This window comes from Myiozetetes cayanensis, unplaced genomic scaffold (assembly GCF_022539395.1).
Source record: "Myiozetetes cayanensis isolate MyiCay16 unplaced genomic scaffold, myiCay2020 scf2-11, whole genome shotgun sequence".
NCBI classification, from domain to species: domain Eukaryota; kingdom Metazoa; phylum Chordata; class Aves; order Passeriformes; family Tyrannidae; genus Myiozetetes; species Myiozetetes cayanensis.
This window is the reverse complement of record NW_026087411.1, coordinates 17,232,276-17,252,148: the sequence shown is the minus strand read 5'-3', so window position 1 is coordinate 17,252,148 and position 19,873 is coordinate 17,232,276. Positions and strand designations below refer to the sequence as shown.

Sequence of the window (19,873 nt, the reverse complement as noted above, 5' to 3'; positions counted from 1 at the left end):
GTCTTAATTTATCAGTAATATCTTGACCTCCTCAGATGTCAGATGTGTAATTTGTCCCTCTCTCTTCCATCTTTCTTCTAGAGTCCACTCAGACAGTCCAGGCTCTGCAATATTCAACAGTGGATGGCCCAATAACAGCAAGCAAAGATTTAGAAATTAAAAGTTTGAAAGAAGAAATTGAAAAGTTGAAGAAACAGGTAACAGGTATGTTATAAATATTAATGTAAAAACTGTAACTTAAAACAGCATTTTGGCAAGTTTTTTTTTTTTCCTAATGTAATGCTAGTTTTATTTTGCTTTCTAAAATAGTTTTCCAGTCTATTCTTACTTTTCATTTTACTCTTCACTCTTCCTTGGTAGCTCAACATTTTCTACAAATTCAGCTTGATATTCATTAGTTCCAGTTGCAAGGGAGTAGGAAGATTTCGATGACTTCTGCTATTATTATTAGTGCAAAAGTTCCACTACTTTTAAACTTTGGTGTTGCTAATTTACATGGATGTAAATCAGAGTCTACCTGAGAATCTGACCGGTCTCTGTAGTACTTTTTCTTTTTGTTTTTTTACACCTTCCTCCTGCAATGTGTGGTACCAGAGCAGATGGAACACTTGTTTGGTTATTTTTGACAGTGAATAAACATAAGGGTGAACACTTGACCTGTCAGTTTTAGTAGGCCTGAAAATGGTTGATGGAATCATAGAATGGTTTAGGTTGGAAGGGGCCTTAAAGGCCATCTCGTTCCAGTCCTCCTGCCATGGGCAGGGACACCTTCTGCTACACTAGATTGCTCAAAACCCCATCCACCCTGGCCTTGGAGACTTCCAGGACATCCACAACTTCTGTGGGCAAGCTATGCAAGTGCCACACCACCCTCATAGTGAAGAATTCCTTCCTAATGTCTAATTTAAATCTTCCCTCTTTCAATTTGAAGCCATTACACCTTGTTCTGTCACTTCATGCACTTGTAAAAAGTCTCTCTCCGGCTCCGTTATGATTCAAGCATTAATTGATATTTCTCATTATCTCATTTTCTGTTGAATTTTCCCTGAAAGGTCCAGATTTATGAGATGTGGTCACAGTTTTGATGATATTTTCTTCAAATTCACAGAATTACAGTGTGCAGTTGCTTAGTGCATTGTAACTGAATGTGAAGTAAGAGCTAGTTTACACTGAGGGTGGGATTTTGTGAGTATTTTCTTGAAACAGTACATTTAGAAAAGTGTGGGTTATCTGGAAGGTGGGCTGTATGCATGAAACTACAGTGATACTGAGTTTTCCAAGTGGCAGGGAGCAGTGAAGGATGTTTTCCATGAGAGAGGACACTGGGCTATGAGACTGCACTTCCAGTAGCACCAGAACCCATCCAAACAAAACTGCCACCAGAATGGGTCCTACTCACAGCTGTGTGACCCCTTCTCAATCTGTGCCTGTCCTGGACTCTCATGGCTTTAATTCACTCAATTAAACAAGGAAAATGCTATCTAGATGGAATTTGATCAACTTATGATCAAATTAATCAGTGCAAGGTAGGCAATAGAAGCATAAGAGGAAAGAGAGATGACAGGGAGAAGAACCACCTCTCAGCTCTGCTGTCAGTGAGGTGTCATTCCTTACAAAACTGAACATTTATTTCCTTTGCTTCTGGGAATTCGTGAAGATTTTCTGAAAACTAAAATTTTGGCTATCAAGCATCACAGTACTTTAAGCTTGAAAAGTGTTTTTCTTAAATCTGTGTAGATAAAAAGATTCAATTCTGTAATTAATGTTGGACTACCTTTTTTCAGAACTCCCAAGCTAGTTGAAAACCAAAGATCTACTTAGGCCAGTGTCCTGTGTTTATTTATAGAGGCTACTTGAGACATTTAGCGAGAGATCATTCTTTTTCCAGCCTTACCCTCCCAAAAACTGGCAATTCATGTTTTAAGAACTTTCAGAGGGAGAGCTTATATTGCACCACCATATTGTATATAGCTGTTAGTGAAACAATTTGTTGTCTGTTTAGCTAGTATCTTTTTAGTGTACTTTAAAGGCTAACTACTAGTACTAGTATTCAGTATTCTTGATGTAATGCTCTGAATTAAGTTAAAAAGAATTTTTTCTCAGAGTGATTCATAACATAGGACTCATGGTATCCTGCTCCCTAACACTTTCTTTAAAATAGGTTCTTGAGAGCAGAGACATCTTCAAAAAAGAAATAAAGGAAGTATAGCAAGATGTTTTTTACTGTAGGAAAATCAACAACAAGAGACTGTTAGGTATCAGGTCTGGAACCACAGAAACAGGGGAAAAAATCCAATTAATCATGTCAATCCAAATAGGAAAATGTCTACATTTTGTGTGAGGAAAAATCAGACACAAGTAGCAGTAGATAGATCTCTATTGTATGTCCATGTCTTACCTGAGGCAAGGGAAAACAGAACAGTGAGAAAGGCTGGAGGAAACTACAAAAAAGATTTGTTCTGGATTGTGTTTGTGAAAAGACTTCATTCAGTTCCTGAAAGTGTCTGGAATGCCAGCAGTGACACCCACAGAAAGAATAACTTGAGCTTAACTTCCAGACATTTTAGTTGATGTGTTTAGACTCTGCAGCTGCGTTATGGGACAGAAACACGCTATATATGAACTGCAGACTGCAGCACATAGATTATGTCCTGTTAAAATTGTGTAGTCTGAAAAAAGCCTGTTATGGATACACAGTTGGACAGCTGCTCTGGCATGATGCAGCAGTTTCGTATTGTACCATAAGCATTATTTTTGGATGTGAGCATGGCTTAACTAGCTCAGGGAGGATCACTCTGGTTTGAGTGACGCCATGTTGGCACTATGTCAGGGCAAAGTTTTGTTAGTGAAATTTGTCTCCAGCCAAGTGTCTCTGCACTTGCTGCTGTAATGAGGAAAACGACAACATCGGAAACCCCTGCTCTGCAACAATCTGGAACGTTCCCCAACAGAGCTCCTATCCCTCTTCAAATTGAAAAGAAGTCAATGTCTGGTGAAGGTGGTTTATATTGAGGTTTTCTCTAAAGTAATTTTCTACTTCAAAGCATATAATTGCATATTTATTCCTCAATACAATGTGTGCTTTTGGTATTTGGGGTTGGAAGTGAATAATGTGATCAAATGAGGAAGGTGTAGAGTTGTCCAATCTATCCCCAGTCACCACAGAACTTTCCCTGTATACATTTGAGTGTTCGTCCGATCCAGACAACACAGGCATTTGTTAGAAAACATCCATTTGTGCCGTGTGCTGTAACTATTACAAGGCAATTTGATAAAACAGGGAAAAGAGAATGTTCTATTTTACTTGATTTTATGGGGGTTTTGAGATAGATTTTAAAACTAAATTAATGACAGAATACAGAAACAAACCAAATGATGGCCATGTCTGAGTGCTTCCAAACATAGGGGAGCTAGTTCCAGATTTTCTGAATAGCATTTAAAAGATCTAATTTTTCAGCACTAGATCTGATGAACTTTAGGAAGGTTCAGTTCAGGTGCAGAGGTGAACATTGTGCTTTGGGCTCATCGCTAGGGCAACTAAATGTGATAGCATACTGCAGTGAGTGTTTGCATATATTATCTAAAATGCTAGTTACAAGTAGGGTGATTAGAGTGATTAGATGGAAAATTACCACTTACTACGCATATGTCACAACCGGCTTTTGGTTGTATTCTTTAACCTGCTTTGCTGCCTCTTCTGAAGCTGTAGTAGTAAACACCTGCTTAAAAAGGTAATAAAAATGAACTTGAAATTGTGTCTTCAGGAGTGTCACTGGAGGGGGCTTAGAAAAATACATTTTTCTTGTCTATCGAGTTTTCCAGGAAATGACAAACTAGCATATGCTTTCAATTTTAGAGGTCAGAGTTATAATTTTTGTTCGCTAGGTTGCATAGGAGAAAACTTTGAGGAATCTTTAATATTGCCAAATATGTAAAGGGCAGCAATGGAAGAAGAAAACAGAGCTGTGGAACAAAGTAGTTCATGCACAGAAGAGAGATTTATCTTGGCTCAGCAGAGCCATATATAAACTTTCTTTTCACTGGTGACTTCAGAGTAGACTACATAAGAGAGGCAGTTAATAATTTTTGGCTTTGAGCTACATCTCTTATTTAAGTGCATTCTTTTAAATTTTTAAACAAGAGTGAATTAAAACAATAGTGAACATTTTTATGGGTGTAAGCTAAGGGTATTAATTTGCTTATAAAATTCTTGTGTTTCAGAAATTAACCTTCTTAAAAATGTATGTATTTTTATATTTGATTTTTCCAAGAACCATTCTCTTAGGGTTACATTTATGAAAATATAGTTAAAGGCTCTTATTAAGAGTATAGATGGGTTCCTGTTCTTTTGGTAAATTCAAATGGTCTGAAGACCTGCCACAACTGAAATAAAATGCTAAATGTCCAGTCATTTCACGGAATTTGGAATTAACTTACCTTCATATATATCTTGCTTTAAGTGAAGGACTAGGAGGTAAAAAAACACCTTTGCTAGAAATTTTCAGTTGTCATATTTTATGGATTTCCACTTTTCTTGTAGCATTTGATAGCATTTATATGACATTATTTAGGTGTGGCATGGAAATATACTGTCATTGTGTAACTGACTGTTGGGTAAGAAGCTGACTATAATAGTTTTCCTTTATTTATAGTAGCAATAAAGCAGATCACGTAAACACAAGTGGTTTTCACACTAGAAATAAGTAATATCAGCTGAAGTTAATTTTAAGTGTATTGACAGGAGAACACTTGCCAGCTCTTGAGTGACCCATTACTTTTACTGTTTCTTTCTGGGGGAGCTTCGGGGAAGGAGGGAGACTGTTTATAATTACAGTGTAATAAAAGATGCATTATATATTATAACACAGTGCATAAAAGTCAAATGTGTAAGTTATGGTAAAACATACATTACAGAATTAAGTAAGAAGGCATCATTATTATAATGTGAGAATAAAAGTTATCATTTTCTGTGTTGTTTTGCAGCAAGCAAAACATTTCATTCTGTTCCCTTCAAAGCAGATAATGGCAGCTGAATCAACCTGCTCCCTATTCTAAACCAGATAAGAACTGCATTAAATTTTGATTAAATGGAAACAAGAGAAAGTATTGAAGGGACTTCAAACAGCTAGACTATGCTATTCTAGAATTATGATTTTTTTCCCTTAGAATATTTAGAATTCTGCTGCTTTTTCTAGAATCTGGTCAGCTAGAACAGCAACTTGAGGAGGCCAGCACTGCAAGGCGGGAGTTGGATGATGCTTCCAGACAAATAAAGGCTTTTGAGAAACAAGTCAGAACACTAAAGCAAGAGAGGGAAGATCTTAATAAGGTAAAAGCATTTTGTCAGCAACTCTTCTAAACACTGAAGTCTGTTTTATTTTTGTTCATTTTGCTTGAAATAACTTCCAAGTGTAAAACTAATGAGCAAATAACAAATGTGTAGCATGACCTACTTTTCTTTCTGCCTGCCCTTTTTTTTTTTTTTTCTTTAAGACAAGGACATTATTTAACATGTTGTATGTATGACTGCTGGGTGGTCCTAGGTGATTGCTTCCAGACAGTGAACAACTCCATGATCCAGATTACATGGTGGCTGCAAAACAGGTTTTATAGCTTCAGATTAAGGTGATAATGATAGGGGTTAGAAGACAGAGTAAAGAAGAACTATTCCAGACAACTAATTTAATCTGAAGTATGGGTGAGATGTTAGTTGGGGAAAAAATGTGAAGAATATGGTATTGAGGCTGTGTCACAGAAGTGTTTCCAGAAGGGAGATGTGAAAAATTGCCCAAATATGAAGATTGAAAAGTAATTTGAAATAGCTACAATTAAAGAATACTGGATTTTATTTCTTCTCCTCTGTCTCCCCAGTTCCTCATTTTCTGATTTATAACATACTGTCTTTCATGGCTCTTTTTTGTATTCATGATTAGATCAACCTGTAATCAGGTGTGAAATACATTAACCTGTTTCTCATCATGATTATATTGGCCCAGTATTTTAGAGTCCACACTCAATGTTGATGTGCCAGCTGTGTTTAACACTGTTTCTTTTGACCCTTAAAGCTCTTAAAATCTTGAAAGCTGCCAGCTTGTCCAAGAAATACCATCTCTCTTCTAAAACAATTTGAAGTCATTAGGAGCTCTTTTTAACAACCTTAGAAATGTTTTTAGATTTATATAGATGTCAACAGTGCCAGATACTAATTCTTCCTGTTGATCTTCTTTTCATCCTCAAATTTACTTTTCCTTACATCTTTGTTCTGCTCCGATTTGGCTGCACATCATTAAACTATTAAACTGTTGTGGTCCCTCATTGGTAGTGTAGTAGCAGAAGTCCAGGGCACAGCAAGTTTTGTGGAAGTGTTGTGCTGTGGAGTTATCACAGTACTAGCAGTATTACTTCATGTAGGTTCTTTTAAAAGGATAATTGTCATATATTGCTGTTACTCACTACAGCATTTTGTTGCCTGAAACTTTCTGTAATATTTGATACTAAGGTACAGTGTATGGTAATCATGCTCACCATTTCAGGTCAGTTTTCAAAAGCTTCTAGAGTGAAAATTTTCATAGAGCAGACTTTTCCACTCAATGCAAAAAGTATTTTTTAATCATTTAGCAGTTGAGATTCTTTTTATTTATTTAAGTAGTTCTTGAAAATCTATGCTAATGAAATTTTTTACACTAAGAAGACAAGATATTTTTGTTATAATGCAAGTACTTGAAAACCATTGTGTTTAACCTGTTATAATGGAGTAAATTCCTACTTGGTTTACGTTTATGCACTTTTACTAACTTTAGTAGTGTAAAACCTGGCCTCTTCCCTTATTTATAGAGACATACAATCTGTATCATAGATGCATTCATGAAAAGAAATTAATATATGGTTTCTGTTCACTCTGGAGAAGGTGTTAGATGTGCATCCAGAGACAGAAGTGGCCTTGCAGCTTTCTAGGTTTATTATTTAATTCTTTTTTTAAACTGTAGGAACTGGCAGAGTCTAGTGACAGATTAAAATCCCAAGCCAAAGAGCTGAAAGATGCACACAGCCAGCGGAAATTGGCAATGCAGGAGTTCTCAGAGATGAACGAGCGGCTGACAGACTTGCACTCTCAAAAACAAAAGCTTGCCCGCCAGCTCCGAGATAAGGAGGAAGAAATGGAAGTGGTGATGCAAAAAGTAGAAAGTTTAAGGCAAGAGTTACGCAGAACAGAGAGACTTAAAAAAGAAGTAAGTGGTGAGAAGACTGTTTAGACTCTGTGAAATAAGTTACATGTAAGGTTTTCTGACAAAGTAATTTCTTTTTTCTAATTTGTAAATCTTTAACTTTTTGATTGTTGTTTCAAACAGTACCAGTTTTGTTTTCTAAGAATTTGAAGTGTGCAGTTGAGTGATGAAGATTTCTCTCTTATATTAAAAATTTTGGAAAAAAAAAAAGAATCCTATCTATTAAAAACGTATGTACTTTTGTAGCTGGAAGTCCAAGCTGAAGCTGCAGCTGCTGAGGCATCCAAAGACAGGAAATTGCGAGAGAGGAGTGAACAGTACTCTAAACAGTTGGAAAGCGAAGTAGAAGGGCTAAAGGTTAGTCTGTTTTGATATTAACACCTGCAAACTTACTAGTCAACTAGGACTTGGATCTGTTTGATTGCTTTCAGATGTAGGACAAAAGGGTTTTGTCAGTTTGTCGCTTCAGTTGGTGCTGAACATTAAAGCAGGCGCGCATCACATTATTGTCCAGAAAAATGAACGTTTGCCTGATGCATTATTTCTAATACTCGACAATTTCTTACCAAATTGCTTCCATTAGTACTTTGTTTAATTTTACCTGTTAAAAGCTTATTTTTTAGCACAGGATGGCTGAACATTTGATGATAAACCTGCTGCACCTAGGCAGGTTTCTGTGTAGGTGTTCTGTGTAGGTCTGCTGTGTTGTTCCTTGTGTTTCCTGCCTAATAGATGTCAACTGATGTAACTGTAAAGGAAAAGTTTTAGCTTGTTCCACCTCTCAGCCAGAAGTTGAGGTGTTTTTGCACAAGACCAGCACTGAGCATGAACAGGTCATTTACACAGATGAGATTGCTCACACGTGTATGTGATTTTACAAGCAGACACCTAAGGCAGCCAAGAGTGTTAACTGTTATTTTATTCTGTGATTCAGCATTTTATACGATGCTCTGAAGAAATTAGACTCTCTCAAAAATTGAATGAGAAGGTTTTTAATTTACATATGAGGATTGCTGTTCATTTACAGTAAAATCCTTTTCCAAATGTTCCATTGAGTAGGGTAATTCTACACGTCTCCTGCAAAATGCAAGATTAGGCCTATTCTGGTCTTAATTTACAGGAACAGTGGAGTTTTCTTTTCATTAGAATTCTCTGGGACATTTGTCAACATTAACAGCACAGAAAATTTGTTGTTCTTTTGCAAATATTCTTTTATTTGGCCTTCCTTTGATAAGGAGATCCATTCAACTTGAAATTTGGATTTATAAAGTTTCTACTGCTATGAATTCAGATTGTTATCTGAAAATTAGGATGAATTTCTTCTACTTCCATGAATCATAACCACCAGCAAAGAGTTTGTATGACAGTTTAAGAGGTGAGAAGAATTTATGGGAGATAAATGATACACTGATTTATAACAACAGAGTGAGTTTGTCAGAAGAGGAAAGGGGAACTGTAGCATGCTTAGTAGTATTTTACGATTCAGTAGGCACGCTTTGGATCACATGTGGTTGTTGTGATACTGCATTGTCCATTCAGTAAAAGCTCTGCATGGCTCCTTAGTTAAGTTCAGGGAGCTCTCCTAGACAGAAGTCAATATTTACAGAAGAAAGGAAGATTTCTCCAAATGAGGAGAATCGAAAAGACCCTTAATGATGGCAGGTTAAGGGTAAACAGGATGTTGAGGGCTAAATAAAGAGAATTTAGGAAGCACTTGGCAAAGGGTGCTCAGAGTGATAGTGGGAAGTTCTTTGAAGCAAAAGCAGAAAGCACCTTAGGAAACTCGGGGGGCTGCTTGTTGGCAGGGTGAAAAAGGCAAACTCTTAGTTAATAGGGATGTGGCAGAAACTCTCCACAAGTGTTTGATGTGTCAGACTTTACTGCTGAAGCAGGGGAGATTGCCACAAAGAGTCCACTCTTGGCAGCAGATGAGCTGGATCAGCCTGAGGATGACGTGCAGGAAGCAGTGGAGCTGGCAGGTGAGGCAGATGTGAAGTCACCTGGACCAATGGCCTCGCTGGGGGAGTTCTGGAGGAACTTAAATGAGAAGTAAGAAAACTGCTGGCCAGGATATGCACCCTGTTATTACAGGTGGCCCACTGTGCTACTGTAACTCTCATCCAGATGATCCTGGGGAAAAAAGAGGACTGGGTGCAACTTCCTTAGGAAAGTTGCAGAGTCTGTGGTAAAGAATAAGGTCAGAGAGCTCCTGAATGAAGCAGAGCCTACTGGGAAGAAGACAGTGTGCCCTCTGGCCAACCAAGTCCTGCAACACTGACCTGCTGTGGTTCTGCAAAGTTGTCAGTAAATGTCTGGACAAAGGAGATCCTGTGGATGTCATGTATCTGGATTTTCAATAAAATCAGGCTCGATATGAGTCCCCAGTGTGCCCTGGCAACCAAAAGGGTGCAAAAATGCACCCCGGGGTACATTAAAGAGCTACTGTCTATATACCAGGAGATGAATTATGTCTCAGTTGCACCATTTGTCCACTTGAAATGGGCATGTATGAAAACACCTATGTGGAGTTTGTGCTTACATCAATCCAAAATATATTCTCTGTTTAGTACTATCTCTCTCTAGTTAAACCACTGTTAAATACAGTTCAGCTTTCTCTTCTGCTGCACCATCTGTCTTATTGTCTTAATAGTATCTTTTCCTTGTGGTAAAAAAATGTACAATACCACTAAAACATTTTATGTACCTGTTAGTTGATGTTGCAAAGCTTAAGCTCCATTGCCATGTATGTGTAGGCAGTTGGGTGTGTTGGGCAGTAACAGGCAAGTTCAGTAGTTAACAGCCTGTGCAGGAAAGAAAATTCCTATGCTTGCTTGCTTGTCTTCTTCTTTTTTTTTTTTTTTTTTTAAATCTTTCTTTCTGCCAGCTGTCTTCTGTTAGGTTGGTATCTTCTTTCTCCAGTTTACCATTCTGCATCCTCCTAAAGGCAGGACTTTACTCTTAGATCAAAACAGATGGTTGTTTTGATGAGTTAGAGAAAACAATTCAGTAGCGGCACATCTCTGGCTCATACATTTAGGGGGCTTTGCAGTTTTTTGCTGACACCAACAGCAAGGCCCAGCTTTCTCATAGAGTTTGTCATGGTAGAAATTCAGCTCATCGGAATGTTCTGCAATGACATTTAGCTCTTAAAGCCTGTTCATACATCAGCAAATGATAATTACCCAAAGCCATGTCCAATTTAGGGTGACTGAGAGGTATTTAATATCTCATGGTAAGAATGGAGGTATAATTAACAAAATATCTTCAATCCTCTTAAAGGTGAGACACAGTCACCATAAGGAAGTACATTTTCCAGTTACCTGCACTTTCTCAAAATACAGTGTTTTTATGAAGTAATTTTCCTTTCCTTAGACTACGTTTAATTACATATTTTAAAAAATAGAAGAAATTCCAAACGAAGTTGTCCATATGTTTACATTAAAAAGTTATTTCCATACTTGGATTTCAGTGCATGTCATGCCACTATCTCATTTTGAACCTGATCTTGCTCCTCCTCTATGTTATGGCAGGACATTGAGTTTAGTGAGTGCAGCATTTGGTGCAAATGTGTATGTATCCTGAAGCAGTGTGTAAAGACTATTGAAATGCCAGAAGACCTCACTAAGAGAGCTATGCAGCTGCGAAAAGTGAAGTAATTACTCTTATTGTTTAAAGCTTGTTTTTCCTGTTAATCCACTATGATGTAGTAAATGGTCAGTTTAAGTAAAATAGGTCAGGTTTCCCTCCTGACTGATATAATCCATATAGTATTTCTGTAGCTAGATTTTAGCCTTCAGTTAAACCTCTTCTTGTCTTAGTATAGCTTTTCCACAGATTATTTGTCCTTCAGAGTATATAAACTGTATATCATAGTCCTTATTCTGCAGTCCTGAAAAGTCACTTGAAGTTGCTGCTGTCAGCTGTGTGAGTGGAACCCTTAAGTGTCTTCTAATTCTGTGGTCACTTTCTGACTGCATGTAGGGGGTCAGAATGTGACCAGAGATGTTTAAAGTGATCAAATTTTGAATGGCTTGAAAACTATTACTGCATTTAAGTAACAAAACAATAGAGTACCTTTCAAAGTTATGTTCTAACAAATCTTGAAAAAAATTGACATAGATGTGTTTAACTCAAGTCTCTAATGGAATATTTTCTAAATGTAGGCTTATGAATATTGAGTTGTTATTAAGCATAATTTTCAACATTCTTGAGTGGTAATTTGGGGCTGTTTATTTTAGCAAAAACAGGTTGGTCGCTCACCTGGGGTAAGCAGTATAGAACATCAGCAAGAGATCACTAAATTAAAGGCAGACCTGGAAAAGAAAAGTGTTTTCTATGAAGAGGAACTATCTAAACGTGAAATGTTGCATGCTAATGAAATAAAAAGTCTGAAGAAAGAACTGCGGGATGCAGAGAGCCAGCAGCTTGCCCTCAAGAAGGAGATCATGGTTTTGAAAGACAAGTTAGAGAAAACCAGAAGAGAAAAGTGAGTACTGTATGGAATTTACATTTTTTTAATCTTTTGAAGTCTCTTAATGTTTTTCCAAACACACTATCACTTCCTTAACTGTAGTGCAGGTATAGTCATTTTGTCTGAGCTAATGCCAGGGTTGAAAAGAGTCACCTTTAAAAATAAAACAGAAGAAAAAAATCCACATCCTTATACTGAAACAGTTAATTTTGCACCAGAACTATTTTATTGGCTGGCCATTCCAAGGTATGTAACTCGAGTTACAGACTTGCAGCTCTGGGTAGGTTGACCCCTAAAGCTTATGTTGCACTTTCAAATAGTTTTTTTGACATTTTTTCTTTTATTTGGTGTTTTCATCTTTTGATGCAAAACTAATGTGTTAGAGATCAGCTATTGTTTACATTTCTGCCAGCACAGGAACAGTCACTTAATGGGAACTGAGGCTAATCCATGCTGGGTTCCATCCAGTGTTAACATCAGTCAGCAGACTACTGTAGGCGTAAGCCGCTTTATCTCTTCTGACATGGTAATTTGTCAGACCTGCTTTTTTCTCTCCCACATGGTGGGGCTTATAACTGGCCTTGAGAATGTTCCTCGAGGCATTCATCAATAAAAACAAAATTTTCTGTTGGATAATGTAGTAGTGGAAATAGTCATAAACTGAATGTGTTCATGTTCATTCCTAAAAAATTCAGAATGCTTTATAGAGGGTAACATAGATGTATCTTTCTACTGCTGCAGCAAGATGGCATATTAGAGAAAACCATGGAGAAGTTCCTCCTGCAAGCTGAGCCAAACAGTAGCAAGTCCTTAAATATGAGTAGCAAATGAAATACCGATTTTTTCAAAAAAAGTTAATGCAGATAGAAGTAGAAACACTGCCTCTCTGGTAAATTGGGTTCAGCAGGGTACATAGATCATACAGCCTAGAATGAGATGGATGAACTGTTTCTTCCTAGCATGCAGCTATTTGTAGGCTGGACATAGTAACAACACAGTAGTTCGCTGCTTTGTTCTAGGTTGAGAGGTAAAACTTGCATCAGCAGCATGTTTTCATTGTAACACAACTTAATGGTCTTGCTGACCAATGAGTTACAAATTCACAAAAGGCTATTCTGTCTTGTAAAATGGAAAGGTGATAGTATGACACACTTTTAACTCCAGCGGGGTTATTCCTCAGGAGGAGGAATATTAAATAAAATAAATCAATAATACTTCTTTCTGCAGGCTAAAGTGTTGGTAAAGATCATACCTCCAAGCACTGACCAGACCAAACACTGCTTCTTTCCTAATTCTAATGTTGTACAGCTGCAGACATTCTAACTAGATGTCCATCTGGTGAAATACCAAATGTTGATGTTCTTCATGCTAGCTAGTTCATAAATCTTCTGTCAGTCTGGTTTCTCTCTATAAATAGAGAACTGGATGCATTTCTAATGTTCGTGCTGACATAACCATGTGTTTTTGTATGTATTTCAAATGTTTGTGTAAGAAAACATTTGAAAGCAAGAACAGAAACGTGTCACGTAACAAGTATCTAACACTTGGCTCTTCGTGGGAAGGGCTTCAGCATCATATTGAGTCAGGTGTCCAAGCACATGATGAGTGATTGATGAAGGCCTGATTTAATCTGTGTTTTGGTAAACAAATTGCAGAATCTCATGCAAGTATTAGGACTCCACAGAATTGCAGAAGTCCACTGTTCAAGTTATGGTATAGTTTGACTTTTGCAATTTAGAAGGGAATCTTAAATATTAGGAATGCAAGAATTGTGGTTACTACTCGATTCTCAATGTTTGGTAGCTTTCTGTAAAGGACCATGGTTTTTTTGTTTCTGCTTACTCCTGTTGTGTTTTAGCTTTTGTAGTCAGGCATGAAAAGCTTTTTGTGAGTCTTCCAGTATAGAGTGTTCAGTGTAAGTGTTGAAAAGGAAGCACCTGGAGGATTTGTGCTGAGATAAGTGGAATTATTTCAACAATAGGCTTGGAGTGGGCGTGGAGTTGAAGTGTGCTTATACAGTTTGGCAAAAATATTTTAGTAGTCTAAAACTAATCTTCCATGTATATTAAAAAAGATTTTGGTAAGAGGATGTGGTTGTATTACTTTGTAAATACTATATGTAAGAGTGAATTACATAGGTTACTCCAACCAAGGATCAATATGAGCTTTGACAAAATCTGTCTGTGCATTTTTGTGTACCTTGCATGTCTGTGGTTTCTGTTTTTGTGTTTGGTGGTGGTGATGGTTTTTTGGTTTTGTTTTTGTTTTTTTTTAAATAGGTATTTTTTCTTTGTTTCCTTCAAATTTAAGCTCTCTAACTCCTGCTATTTCAACAGCATAAGTCTTCAAGGAAGAGAAACTACCTTTCTGTACAAAGTGATTACCCTTTGCTAAAGTCTCATAAACTGCATGCTATTAAAGTTGGAAGCATAGGAACACAGTATCAGGCCAGTGATCTGTGCAGCACAAGATTCCATTTCTTAGAATTGTCATTATGAAATATTTCAGAAGAAGGTGCAAGAAACTGTGTGAAATAAATCATGTTTGTAAAAGTTTCTTTAAGCCCATCATTTCATGATGGATTTATAAAGCAGAGAGCTTTATAAAACAGCATTTGCTGGTTTTAAATTGTGATATAAAGAAGCCTGGGGGCTGGTATGTGTTTCAGGTCTACTTTTCTTGGTTTCAAAGCAGTAAGATAAAATATTTCACCACTTCGTACAGATGCAATAAAGAGCTGGAGTGACAGTGATAAAATAAAGCTGTATTTCACATTGCTTGCATGTGGTTTGCTGCAGTTTTACTGATAAAAAGAAAGCTGGATCATGTATGATTTCTTAACTTGAAGAGCAGATACATAGCTAAATGTTAGATGAGAGTAAAAGCTTGATGAGAGAGGAGGATGCCAGGCTTCAAAGCAAATGCATTATTTTGATCTTACTGGCTGTCCAAGGTACATCTATGGAGTCTGTCACAGTTCTGTAGTTTGCTGAGTTGATATTTGGATGTGATAGATTATACCCACATTCTCCTCTGTTTCAAATTTATCTTCATTTCTGTATTATACTACAGCAGTCTGACGTTCTGGGGTAGTGACAATCACCAGTTGAAATAAGTCCAATAAGTAAGATACAGAAAACTACAAATATGATGGGCTCTTTCACCAACCCAGAGCTTCCTTAATCCACCACCATTTATTGCTGCTTTCAGCCTTAGATCCTTAAAGGAATAAATTTAAGACAAATACAGAATTAAAATTCCTAAACAAAACCATGAAAGCCAAATAAAAGAAATTAATTAAAAATTAGTTTGGTCTTCTGCCTGAGAAATTAGCTTTGAATCTAAGCCTTGAAAACAGAAGCAGGACCTGTTATTAATTCCCATGACAGCCGATGCTTTAATCTCTTCCTGTCTTTTCCCTAGACTGCTCATCATATGCATGGAATCTGTTGATAGAGAAAAGGAGTGGTGGTGAATTTCAAACTTGGCATTTAAACAGTAACTATAGTATGTTACTTTACTAGGATGAAGTATTACGTTTCAAAGGATGCCTAGCAACATAGAATTTCACTATGGGTCTAAAATAATGTACTAGATTTCAAAGAGTGGTTGAAGCACTAAATGAATTTCAAATTAGGAATAGGAAATTCAAACCAGCACAGCTCTTAACTGGGTTTGCTGTAGCCACTGACATTTCTCATCCTCTAATGGTGTTCTCTCAATTTGGTAGAACTGTGTTAGTTCTGCACCTCAGAAAAAGAGGCAAGGATGTGATTTCTGTGTTGCACAGTGTAAAATTCTGATCTGTATCCAGAAAAAAAATTGCAGTGCTCAAGACAAGGTTTCCCCTGGATTTTATTTTTACAGTTAACCTTTTATACTGGTCACTTTGTCAAGCCTTTTAAGGCTGGACAGTGGTAGTTGCTGAATGGGTATTTACTGTATCTGTGGCATTTGTAATATAGTTCCATTAACCTACTGGTGAACTTTGTGCCAGTGACCTGAATAATTGGTAAAAAGGTGAGTACAAGATACAAATGTACCGAGTCTGAAATCAGTAGATACGAGGTGGGAGTTACACATCTAAAACATTGTGTACACCACTTGAAGGAATTTACAACATTTTTTGGCAAACAGGGACTGGCAGCTTCATTTATTTTCCAGTTCTTGTATTCATTGTGCTAGGTTAAAGTTGATATTAAGCAGATTCAAGCAAAGGTTCTCCTGTACTGAATGACATCTGTGGGAGAAGGGAAGACGTGGGGGAAACAGCTGCTGTGAAACTTTCTCAGAAAGAATGGCCCATACTTGCTGTAAAATCCTGGTTATATTAAGAGTGTATGGGCTATTCATCCCCTTTTTGCCCATAGTTAGTATATGGTACCTAAATTAACAGTTCGAATTTGTCTTCTGGCTGTTCTAAATTGTCCAAAGTCTAGCCCGTATATAAACTTTTCTCATCAGAGACCCAGCTCCAGGTCCTCTAGTGTAGCTTCTGTATGTTCTGGTTTCCTGTGTGGTCATTTTTGCTGGTCATTCTGTGAAACTTGGAATTGTAGAAATGTGTAAGTTAAAATAATGTTTCTGTGAGCAGAGAATTTACTGTGAGCATTTTAGAATGTCGACACACACTTTGGTCTGCAGGATTACAGCTGCTCAGTGTGTGAAGGATTCATCTGAAGAATAAAATTCTATAAGTGGATTGATAAACAGTAGCTTGGTGAAGCTCTGTTAATTCTATACTGTCTAACACTAAAATTCAGCAGACTGTCTTATAGTCCCTAAGATGGTTAGGTATTCAGTTCTTAGTTTTAAGAGGCTGTGCTATTATCAGTGTAGTACTTCGCTTCAACATGTGTTTGCATTGATCTCTTTGTGTTTGAGTGAATAATGGGGTGAGTTTTAGAATAGAAAACTTTCTAATTCTCCTTTACTTTATTTCTTAGCCAAAGTGAGAGAGAGGAATTTGAAACGGAGTTCAAACAAAAATATGAACGAGAAAAGCTTCTGCTGACAGAGGAAAACAAAAAACTTACAAATGAACTTGATAAGGTACGTGCTGAGTAGTTGAGTCCTGAATTTACAACTGTTGTATGCTGTGTACAAATTGGACAATATAGGGCTGTATTGGTTATTATTAACTCTTAACTGGTAGCAGAAATTGATGTTATACAAAAATTGGTGATTACTATTTTATTTGAATAGAGGATCTACATGCATCTGAACTTGAGAAGGTGGGTGTACGTATATGCATATATTAGCATTTACGTGTGGGAATTTAATTAAATGGTCTGACAGTTTGGTAAGGTTAATTCTAGACAACACTGTAAGCCGACAAAAAAGGTTTATGTCATTGTATGACCCAAATATAAAAATGTATAGTTAATTATGTGATTACTTAGAGTATATTTGCATGTCAATTGTTGTGAAATACCAGGGCCCCTCCTGCCTTTTGAGGTTAAGTGTTACTTTGAGATATTTAAAAAATACAAATGATAAGACATATTAATTGAAGTGTGTTGAGCAAGTAATAATTATGATTTGTGCATTTGGATTGTCGCTTTATTGTTGATTTTGACAGGTTGTTCAAGTTCATTGTGGATTAACCAAGTCTTGCTAAACTTGTCTATTATTTTTGTAATGCATTAGATTTTCTAAAAATATGATGAAAGTACGATGTTCTTCAAAGTGAGCATGTTTGCATGTTAGTGCTCAAATTTAAGTATATTTTCATACCAGTATGACTCATAATATATAAGCCCCTATGTAGGCTTAGTCCAAGAACACTAAAGCCTAATCACTTTGATTGGTTTTGTGCTCTCTCTTCCCCCCACCATTAGCTTTGTATTTTTCCTGTCCAATGACATTTAACAAGTAGGCATATTTAAATTATAAACCCATTTAAATGATAAATAGGGTGTGGAGTTGTTAATATTTGAAGTAAAAAGCAAAACAGATTTAAAACTGGCAATTTTTTTATCATTTTGATTTGTTAATATATTTCAGTACTAAAAACTTTCACCTGAGATTCATTCTCTTAAGAAAACCTGTCTACAAAATCTATCTGGTCTCTGATTCCAGTTTGACTTTCTGAATAATAATTTAACATAATGAAGGTTTAGTTCCCATTACCAGCTCAGGTTAGCTATGGCTTTTGTCTTGCAGAATGTGCATGTGTGAATGGCAGCTGTGTGAATGTGAGAGGTTAATTGCTAGGTATAACATATTGCACTTAAATATGTGCATTTAATTTCAATTTCCCTGTCTGCAAGTAAGTAAAATGAAAAATAGGGGAATGTGAAACACCTGGAGAATCTCAGGACTGTCTTCAGGACCGCTTGTATCTGTTAAGCCTGTCTTTCTCCATGGTTACTAAACAAGGGAGAGGTTTGGCAGTCTTATCTGAGCTATAACAATTTTTATGCCTTTGCTTTGCTCTTTTAATGTAGCTTTTTCTATACAGAACATTCCACACCTATATGGTGCAAAGCAGAAACCTTCTAAGAGTTGTAGAGGTATGTGGAAGCTCAGAAAACTGATTAATTTGGTAGAGTAAAAATGTAGTTCTAGTCCTTAAAAGTGGCCTTTCAATACAGCTAAGGCCATAGGTGAGAAGAGATTCTGGTTTTTATTGTTATATGGTGTTTATTGTGATGGGCACTACCAGTTTTTAAAACAGATGCACGATGCGGGAGAGGGAAAGATGGGGGTCTTTGAGTCTGCACAGAGATGGAGTCACAGCAGTTTATACTTTTAATAAATTGTTTAAATTCTCATTCAGCTCACTGCCATGTTTGAGAGGCTGAGTATGAATAATCGGCAGCTGGAAGAAGAGATGAGAGACCTGGCTGATAAGAAGGAGTCTGTGGCCCATTGGGAGGCCCAAATTACTGAGATTATCCAATGGTGAGTGCTCTCATGTCATTACAGAATCCCCTCAATATGTGGTGGGGCTGTTACTGAGGTTTTGTCTCTGCACATGGCACTTGGAAGTGCTTAGGTGAAATCTCACACCCCTCTGGGGTTTTGTTTGAGATTTTAATAATAGACAAATCCAGAAAATTGTGTTCCTCCTTAAGAGTGAAAGTGTCTGACCAAATGCAGCTTTTTAAAGTGCAGAAGAATCGTGGTCATTGGGTGTGGCTTGTGGCTATGGAAGAATGCTGAAAGGAATCATGTGCTGAGCTCACGCCTCCAAGGGGGAACAAGCCTGGGAAAAGCAGTGGCATGAGAGTGTTTGTGTCTCGGCATTAATTTCCTTCATCTGCTTGGCATGTGGCAGAATGAAACAAATACAGTGCAACTTTTATGTGATTTTTAACAAGGAGGGCATTTGGGACTACCACAAAGCCAGTCAAGTGATACTTCTAATAGTACTTCTGCTAAATAATGATGTTATGTTTCTAAGAAAAAAAAATTGTTGAAACTATTAAGGGGAAAAGATTGTATATTCTAGGTTTTTTATCTATCTTTATTTCTCCCCTCCATGCCTGTTTATCTCCCCTTCCTTTTATTGGTCCACTGCAGTGTTGCACATCTACAAAACCAGTTTGCATTCATCCACTTGTGGGAAGACATAATATATATTCATCATCATATACTTATCTTTTTTCTGTTACTGCTTGATTATTCTCTCCCCAAATCTAATTTGTTGTGTCCAGGCAAAAATGGGAAACATTATTTCAATGAAACCTAGTTTGGTGGTGTAATGGCAGTATAATTTAGTTGTCCAGATACAGAGAAATCTCGCTTTTGAATATTGCCATGTGAATACGTAACAAGAAAGGAGGGTCATTCTCTGGGTTTCATTTAAACAATGTTTTTTACATAAAATTATGTAATGCTGATCTGTGTTATGAAGTCCTAGTGTCTCAAGGCCTTGTATTTGTAGCAGAAGTAAAAAAATTTAAAGGGTCCACTTTGTGCATGTTCCTTTTATATCTTGTCTCTCATATCTGTGAGTGTAGTAGACAACTTGTATCACAGAAATTAAAAAAAAAGTACTTAGAAGTTGTTTAAATGAACAGTTAATTTCTGGCCAATCAAAAATGTTTGTTCAGGAAAAAATCAAGATAACAAGTCAGACAAGTTGATTATTTCACACTCCTTATTGTTTTAAGGTAGTGCTTATCTGTCATAATGCACCAAGGTAATAAAACCCAATTTTTCAGATTTA

The 19,873-nt window shown here is 36.9% G+C and overlaps 1 protein-coding gene across 13 annotated transcripts in view; it reads left to right on the top strand.

Annotated features, from left to right (window-relative positions):
• CDC42BPA (CDC42 binding protein kinase alpha) overlaps positions 1-19,873 on the top strand; it is a 186,279-nt gene that overhangs the window by 113,791 nt on the left and 52,615 nt on the right. For 11 of the 13 annotated variants that reach the window (XM_050316008.1, XM_050316007.1, XM_050316006.1 and 8 more), the window contains 7 exons: positions 82-204; positions 5,196-5,329; positions 6,987-7,229; positions 7,473-7,583; positions 11,465-11,712; positions 16,644-16,749; positions 18,479-18,603. In XM_050316008.1, coding sequence (XP_050171965.1) covers positions 82-204; positions 5,196-5,329; positions 6,987-7,229; positions 7,473-7,583; positions 11,465-11,712; positions 16,644-16,749; positions 18,479-18,603 — 1,090 coding nt within the window. The remainder of the gene's footprint in view (positions 1-81; positions 205-5,195; positions 5,330-6,986; positions 7,230-7,472; positions 7,584-11,464; positions 11,713-16,643; positions 16,750-18,478; positions 18,604-19,873) is intronic. The other 2 variants (XM_050316009.1, XM_050316010.1) reach the window with 2 other exon arrangements.